Below are 8914 nucleotides of genomic sequence, written 5' to 3' on the forward strand. Positions count from 1 at the left end.
AAGACCTTGTTGATGATCCAAACTCTGTCAAGGACCTTGGAGCACTCATCTCTAATGATCTAGATTCTAACTTAACGATGATTCAGTTAATTTTGGCAAATGAATGAAATCCAACTGACATTTAGCCTTTGCTTCACTTCCTCAGCCCAAAGAAAACTATTCTATTTTGATTGAATTTCCTCCATGTAAGTCTCATGAAGTGAAAAATCAGGTGCCTGTTGATATTGAAGCTTTTTTCGGCGATCCAGATTATTCGCCTCTCAAGCCGGAGCACTTCCAGACCTCGTGCAATTATATGGTTTTTCCCATATGAAGCCTTTTATGGGTTGTAAGGTGTCTGTTCTGACTAAAGCTCTTCCCACACTCTATACATCTATATGGTTTCTCTCCTGTATGTATTCTTTTGCGTTTTATAAGGCTGGTGCTCTCATGGAATTTCTTTCCACAAATCACACATATATACGGTTTCTCCCCTGTGTGGATCTTTAGATGAGAACTAAGAGTACTGTTCATACTAAAGCTCTTTTCACAAACAGGACATTTATATGGTTTTTCCCGTGTGGACCCTTTAATGGGAAATAAACGTGCTGTTTGCGTTAAAGCTCTTTCCACAAACTAAGCATTTAAACGGTTTCTCTCGTGTGTATCCTTTGATGGGAAGTAAGAGTGCTGTTCATACTAAAGGTCTTTCCACAAACTGGGCATTTGTATGGTTTCTCCCCAGTATGTGTTCTATGATGAGAAGAAAGATCTCGGCCCTGAACGAAGCTCTTTCCACACTCTCCACACTTATATGGCTTCTCCCCTGTGTGGATCCTTTGGTGGCAAGTAAGGTTGCTACTCCTTCTGAAACACTTTCCACATTCTGCGCATTCGTACGGTTTCTCCCCTGTGTGAATCCGTCGATGTGAAGTTAGTTCTCCTTTCTGAATAAAGCTTTTTCCACACTCCATGCATCGGTATGGTTTATCCCCGGTGTGGGTTCTTTTATGTTGTATAAAATTACTGTTTCGACTGAAGCTCTTACCACAGTCCGTACAGTTATACGGTTTCTCCCCTGTATGAATTCTTTTATGTTGTACAAAGCTACCGTTCCGACTGAAGCTCTTTCCACACTCGGTGCATTTATAAGGTTTCTCCCCAGTATGGATCCTTTGATGGGAGGTAAGTTCTCCTTTCTGAATAAAGCTCTTTCCACATTCTGGGCATTGATATGGTTTCTCCCCCGTGTGGATTCTTTTATGTTTCATAAAGCTACTTCTCTCACGAAACCTTTTCCCACACACCACACATATGTATGGTTTCTCCCCTGTGTGGATCCTTTGATGGGATGTAAGCGTACTTTTCTGTCGAAAATTCTTTCCACACTCCATGCACTGGTATGGTTTCTCCCCTGTGTGGATCCTTTTGTGGTGAGTGAGAAGACTTTTTCTGCTGAAACTCTTGTCACATTCTGGACATTTGTACGGTTTCTCTCCTGTGTGAATTCTTCGGTGCTGTATAAAACTATTCTTCTGGCTAAAACTCTTTCCACACTCGAAACACTGATACGGTTTCTCACCAGTGTGGATCCTTTTATGGGATATGAGATAGCTACTGCTGCTGAAGCACTTTCCGCATTCAAAGCATTTGTAAAGCTTCTCTCCTGTGTGGATCCTTTTATGGCAGACAAGATTACTGCTGCTACTGAACTTCTTTCCACACTTCAAGCACTTATACGGTTTTTCTCCCGTGCGGCTTCTGTCACGGGAAGTAAAATGCCTACTCAAACTGAAATCCTTTCCACGTTTTAAAACTGTACATGGTTTTTGTTTTGCTTGTAGTTTTTGATGTAAAATTACAGGAATTTTTTTTTTCATGTTTTTCACATGTGGTCTCTGGCTGCATTGGTTCTCTTTAGTCTGAGTTCTAAAATGTTCGTTTGAATCAAATTTGGATTTGTCTCTTTTGCCGCATCCTAGATATTTTCTCTTTTTGTTTTCTTTCTGATCTTGCTGGGTCAGGAAGCCATGAATTTCAGCATCCAGAAAAGTAGACGACTTTTCCCCTCCTTCCTTTGAGTAGCTTCTCTCTTCAATTTTTGGCTCCCCTTGATTTCCAAGCCTCACTTCTTCCACTTCATGCTTGATTGTTTGCAACTGCAAAACACCTGGCTCATTGTAAATCTCATTCTCCTGTCTGTCACCTGTCAGAAAGAGTAGAAAAGAAAGGTCCAAGTAGAAATGTAAGCAGAAAGTAAGGCTGTCAACAGATATAACAAAATAACTACATCTAGTATTTCCAAATTTTTCATCCCTCTTTGTATATTTTATGAAACTAAGCAAATCTTTTATGGTTTTTTTTCCTTCATTTTATGAAGGATTGCTCTTCATCGTATATACTTTTGGTATCGGCTTTCATAACACTAAATAATAAATGATCAGGTAGGTAGTCATAAAGGTGCTTTTTCAAGAGGCAAATGACTTTTGTTTTTCTTTGAAGACGTTTCGCTTCCCATCCAAGAAGCTTTCTGGATGAGAAGCGAAATGTTTTCGAAGAAAAACAAGAAAGTCCAGTTGCCTCTTGAAAAAGCATTTTTGGGACCACTGTGACCTGGATGACTGAGAACCTCAGTAGATCAGGTAGGTAGCATGTTTAGGTAAAGGAGAGACAGAAGTATACAGAAAATGACTGCATCTCTTGAATTTATACCTCAACATTTACCACAATAGATGCAATTATGGGGATGCTCTCTAACTTATAGAGATAACCAAACCTTGGAAAGTTGCAACTTTTGAATGTCTACTTAACACAGTCTTGTGAAACACAAATGGAAATGGCAACTTCCTTGATGTACAAACTAAACCAATCAGTTTCCTATTATTCCGTGTCTAAATTTTTATAAAATTTGTCAACATTGAACAATGAATGAATGGAGTGGCCTAACAAATCAAATCAGTAAATAAATGTTCACCTAGTACATATATAAATGCATTAGAGAGCTGGCCAAAACACCTCAAAACTATAGGATCCTTGCTTTAACAAAATAATAGTATTTTGATATATTTCATTATAAATTCATTATAGATGCATTATCCTTTTAATGTTGGTACAACAGTATTCTGTTGTCCTTGGCTTTGTACTAAAATCATATGATCAGATTCAAGAGTCCAGAAACTCTTAGAACGCTATAACAATCCATAGCTGATATAGGCATTATGTCATGCCCCTAAACATAGAGTTTTAATTACTTTGTGTATTTTTGCACAATGCATATCTACATCTGGAGAACTCATTATGGAGTATCAGAAATGATCCCAGCACACACCTGAGCAGGTACAGTAGAACCCCTGGTCGCAAATCAGGTGATGACCAAATGGTTTTACCTCTGGTCACAAACGGGCGCTCAGGTGGCAACCAAAGAGTGCCTTCTGAGCTGTGCCATTTTGGTTTTTACGTGCATGCACTTCCGATGACGATTAAATCAGGTGACGATCGAATTCTCAGAACAGATTACGGTTGTCACCTGAGGTTCTACTGTACCTTTCAATCTCTCCCCTTTCTCAGGGCTTTTGATAAACAAGAGTCCCTTTAATTAATTAGAATAACAGAGTTGGGAGGGACCTTGGAGATCTTCTAGTCCAACCCCGCTTCTTCAGACCAGAGATGCCGTGAGTGTATTTCTAACTACAAAATTTCTTCCCCAAATAAATTGTTCCCAGAGCAGAAAGGGATCCCTTACCCAAAGCAGCCATGTTCTGAGAATTCTCCAACATGACTTCCCAATACAAGGCTCTTTGGCAACAATCCAACAGTGCCCATTCTTCCTCTGTGAAATTCATGGCTACCTCCTCAAAGGACATGGAACCCTGAAAGAGGAAGAACATTTTCCTTAGCAGATAGCCCCAGGGAGGACATGCTACATTTCCTCTTATTTCATAAAATTAAAACGCACAATTTTGAAATGAAGCAATGCAAACTTCCTTGCATTTTGGGGGTGACTCTACAGAGTTGATGAAACTATTCCAAAGTAGACAGGATTGTTTTGATTGATATTGTTAGGAATGTAAGTCACCTAACAGTTGGGTTGGAAATATATAAACCAGGATAGACATTTTAATACTGTCTCTTTAAGGGAGTGCTAAAATTGTAATTGGGTGTGGTTCCTCAAACGGCCATAAGTTGAAGCCAGAAACCTGGTTTCCCAGAGTGTTGCCATTCCTGCATTTCCCTATTGACTGTTGCTGATCGTGGTTATTCTTGGATTGATGTGAGTATATTACTGAACAGTTATTGATACTGGACTTTGTTATTGGATTATCCCTGGACTGAAAACTGACTGCTATAACCGTATATGACTTGGACTGTGTTTGGACTTTGCTTAACCGTTCACTGGAAGTAAAACCTACATTTTACTATACAGTGTATCTGTGTGCTGTGTGTATGTTATTCAACATCACTCTCAATATGTTTCCCTGAGTGCACTCATTCTCCTAACAGGGAATTACCTCAACAGATATGATTTAGCTACATCCAGGATGCAGACCAGCAGAAAAGGATCCCTTTGGAGGTCCCCTTACCACTGGCTCAGAATGCTTAGGGAGCAGTATGCCTCATTTCTGCCTGCCTGGTAAGCAAACTGCAGGGACTTTAAACAACACACACAAACATATAGGATTTCCCCCCCCCTGTAACTATTCAAATTCTTGGAGACAATGGTGCTCTCTGAGCTTGGCTGTTTTCTTGCAGACATTTCGTTACTCAAACTGGGTAGCATCATTGAGCTATAAACGTTCTCCTGTATTGTTATCTTGGAGGCAAGCTTGGATCCTACGTGACTTCTCCGAAATCTTTTTCTTTATAGTGTGGACTGAAACGTTTTTATTGTATAGAATTATTTACTTCGCGATTGGGAGGATATTTACATGGAGATCTCTATTTCATATCATTACCATTACCATTTCTCCTATACTTGTAGTAGTTTCTGTGCTATGCTTTTACTTCACTCATTCCATTCTTAACTGTTTTGGAATACTTCCATAAAATGCAAAAGCATTTTTTTTTTTAACACCCGACTTAGATACTGGATTTTGTATTTTCACACCAACCCCAGTGGTGTCAAACTTGTGTCATCATGTGACGTATCATGACTTTCGCCCCCTTTGCTAAAACGAGGGTGGGCATGGCCAGCGCATGGCCATGGGCCATGAGTTTGACACCCCTGCTGTATAGCAAACCAAGATGTGTGAGTGTGACATGAGAAGAGCAAGACATTCCATCTTGCTAAAGAACTGGCCATAATCTGAGCCTGGGCCCCACATATGGTTCCATTCTCTGATGAAGCTTCCCCTACCTGAACTGAGGGCATAGCTGTTGTTTCTGCTCCATTACAAAGGGGAGACGTCTCGGGGATGAATGCCTCTCCATTCCCTGTGAACAAGAGAAAAATGGGGGGAAAACAGACTGTTTTCAAGTCTTACGAATAAGCTCTTAGGAAGCGCTATATAAAAAAGCCATCTTCATGCACAAACCTAAGATTTGGTGCGAAAGAAGATCAGTCTCACTGCCTTCAGAAAAGACCTTCTCTTACCTGATGAAGTGACCCAAGCTGGGTTGTCCTGAAAGACCTTCCCAAAGAGCAGATCTTGAGAGGAACTGAACGGATCTCCTCTTTCTTTGGGATGCACTGTAACCATTTCCATCCATGGCTCCTCCACCTGAAAGACCAGCTAGTGTTAGAAAGCCTGATGAGATGTGACGCTGGCTACCAGCTTGGCTGGGTTCAAAAAAGCTGGACCAATTCATGGATATCTATGGTTATTAGCCTTGATGACCGTATGACCGCCTCTGAAAGCCATCTGCTGGGAGAATAGTGGACTTCCTTGGGTGGTTGGCGGGCCATTGTGAGACAAGATTGCTGGATTAGATGGTCCAGAGGTCCAATATAGCAGGCCACTGTTTTATATTTTTATATCCTCTTTATGATGGGCACCTGGAGGACTGTCTCTTGCCAGTCACATACTCGACCCACTACAGAGGGAAGGCAAGGAATGTCGCAGGTCCCAGCCCCTAAAGAGATACATCCGGCAGGAGCCAGAAGTAGGGCCTTCTCCATGGTGGCTCCCTCTCTCTGGAATATCATCCCTCCAGAAATTAGACTGGCTTCCACTCTTTTAACACTATTTTGGAAGGTCCTCAAAATGTTCTGCCAGTGGGTTAGGGAACCCAAAGTGGGATGGAGCTCATTAAATGGCTAGTATGAATGTGTGTTTTCACCTGGATGGGAGAGTTGGGCGGGGGTGTGTGTTATTTTTTTCTTTTGCTTTCTTTGATATTGTGTTTTTATTTCCTTGTAAGCTGCCTTGAGTCGCCATGTGCAAGTAGGCGGCAACATAAAATTTCTAAATAATAAACATGTCAAGGCTCTGGTAGTTACCCCCATTTAAATCATGAGTCCGTAGCCGGATTTTCCAAGCTTAAAAAAAGATTTATTATTAGAAGACATGCCAGCGCTGCCTGGGTGTAGTCGACTCTGAGACACATCATTCATTGTCACCCTGGGCCCTGGTTTCCCCACCCCCACCCCTTGGGTGTATCATAATTCATATTCTCCAATGGGACACATCCATAGCCAAGAGTCATCAATCATACTCTCCAGTTAGAATTTTGCACGACAGAAACTTCGGTCAGCTGGAAACTTCGGTCACCTGCAGTTTCGATTTTGCAAGCTGCTACACTACTCCCCACTCCCTTTCTGTTGGCAACTCTAAAAGACCAGAGAGATATTTTTTTGAGTTGACACATAAAGGGTAACGCGATGGCTCAACACTTAAAATGCTGGGCTTATCATCTGGAAGCAGGATTAAGACAAATGCATAAATGAAGGAGAAGTCTTGTCCTCTGCCTTCAAAAAGAGAGGGAGGGAGGGAGGGAGGGAGGGAGGGAGGGAGAGAGAGAGAGAGAGAGAGAGAGAGAGAGAGAGAGAGAGAGAGAGAGAGAGAGAGAGAGAACAGTCTGAGGTTCTTCCTCTGGAATTATCTGGTAAGGGAAACAGAATCATTTGGCTAATACAAAAAATCTCCAATTATACATTCCAAGAAAGATTGACTAGGCACTTAAGAAAGAATGGACGTTGCTAGATACATTGTAATCCTTTTCAGCTACAAGGATGAAGGTCTCTCACCTGCTTCATCCCCAGCTTGTCTGCTGCCTGGCTCAGAAGGAAGCCTTCAGCCAAGGCCACTGCCTGGGAACAGGTCTCAGCTCCACACTCTCTGACCCAGCTCTCCATCTTTGGGGGCAGGATGGTCAGGAACTGCTCCAGGACCACCAGATCCAGCATCTTGGCTTTGGTGCTCCTTTCTGGCTTCAGCCATCGATGGCAAAGCTGGTGAAGTTGGCTGCAAACTTCCCGGGGCCCCTTGGCCTCCTGATAGCAGAAATGCTGGAAGCGCCAATGCTGAACATCTGACCTGATAGTGCCCTCATGGGGGATCTTCTGGTTGGTTGTTTTCCAAAATTCTCCACTGTTTCCAATTTGAATGGCAGGAGAGTCTTTTTCTGCTCTCAGTCTTGTTGACCTTTGCATATCTATTTTTTGTTATATTTCTGCTCTAACGCATCTCCAAGAGGAACCAAAAATGTCTTGGTTTACAGAGCAATGTTTAATCACAACATCTATATTTTATAGGACCAGGATTTGGCTATGATTTATTTTGCAATCTAGACAAGGAGTCACTTCAAAAGCAAGTTAACAGAGTCGCCGCTTGGAGAGATGGGCGGCTTACACATTTCATAATCAGTTTAAAAAAGCAAATTATCATGCTCGCATATTCCAATCTAAACACGAACTGAAAAACAGAACAGAACAAAACAAAAATCAGAATAGCAGAGAACTGTAGCCCTTGCAATCCAATTGCAGAGAATCATGATGCTCTTGCTTGGAGAAGTTTATGCCATTGGATCGTTTGATTAAAATCCCTCCACAATAGAAGTCCAGGAAGATCTGCAATCAGCAGCCTTTTCAGACGGGGAATAACTCCCTCTTCTCTTCCATGATAATCAGCTGTCCTACATGTAGACCTCGTGTTAGGACCACAATTGAGCCCAAAATTTCTGTTGTTAAGCAAAACATTTGTTAACTAAATTTTGCCCCATGTTACCTTTCTTGCCACAGTTGTTAAGTGAATCAATGAAGTCAGTAACCCGGTTAGGTCAGTGAATCTGCCTTTCCCATTGAGTTTGCTTGTCAGGTTGCAAAAAGGGATCGTACGAGTCTGGAACACAGCAACGGTCATAAGCACAAGTCAGTTGCCAAGCATCTGAATTTTGATCAGATGACCCTGGGGAGGCTGTTAAGGTTGAAACTGTGAAAAAGGGTCAAAAGTCACTTCATTCAGTGCTCTTGTAACTTTGAATAGTTACTAACTAAGTAAACCGTTATAACTCGAGGATTACCCGTATTCAGGGGGCAGCTAATTTTTTTTTTTTTTACTGGCACTCCTTTTCTAGAAGGTTTGGTCAGAGAAGAGCGCTCCTCTCCACACCTCAGATCCAGATCCAGATCCAGATCCAGGATTTCCAAACAGAGAAGGATCCACACACACACACTCCTAACACTTGATCCTTAGAGGAGGCTGGAGAGCCACCCAGACAAAAGCCCCTTCAAATATAAGCCGGGAAAATCCTTTCCAAGCCGGGGAGCTGCAGGGAAAGCCAGAGAGGGCTTCCTCCTGTTTGCCTACTGGGGGATAAAATGGTCTCCCCTCTCCCCAGTCACCCCTCAACCCCTTCCCAGATTTCCAGCGATCTGAGGTCCCGTTCCCTCGCTTGGCTCCTCCTGGGAAGAGCGACGGCAAAGCACGCTCAGATTCCCCCATCCCGCCATGACTCTCACCCCTCCATTCCTCGCCTTCCCGGAAGGGGAAGAAGGCCG

At 42.4% G+C, this 8914-nt stretch overlaps 1 protein-coding gene across 1 annotated transcript; it reads right to left on the bottom strand.

The window, feature by feature from the left end:
• Positions 1-407: 407 nt before the first annotated feature.
• LOC113451010 (uncharacterized) lies at positions 408-8857 on the bottom strand. The gene is made up of 5 exons (XM_087927914.1): positions 7163-8857; positions 5570-5696; positions 5333-5409; positions 3722-3848; positions 408-2185 (listed from the first exon to the last, which is right to left on the bottom strand). Exons 1-5 carry the CDS (start codon positions 7565-7567, stop codon positions 624-626), a joined length of 2298 nt encoding a protein of 765 aa, XP_087784040.1. The 5' UTR covers positions 7568-8857; the 3' UTR covers positions 408-623.
• Between the last annotated feature and the right edge of the window lie 57 nt (positions 8858-8914).

This window comes from Pseudonaja textilis, chromosome 2, assembly GCF_049901715.1.
Source record: "Pseudonaja textilis isolate UNSWEBS1 chromosome 2, rPseTex1.2, whole genome shotgun sequence".
Classification (NCBI taxonomy): Eukaryota; Metazoa; Chordata; class Lepidosauria; order Squamata; family Elapidae; genus Pseudonaja; species Pseudonaja textilis.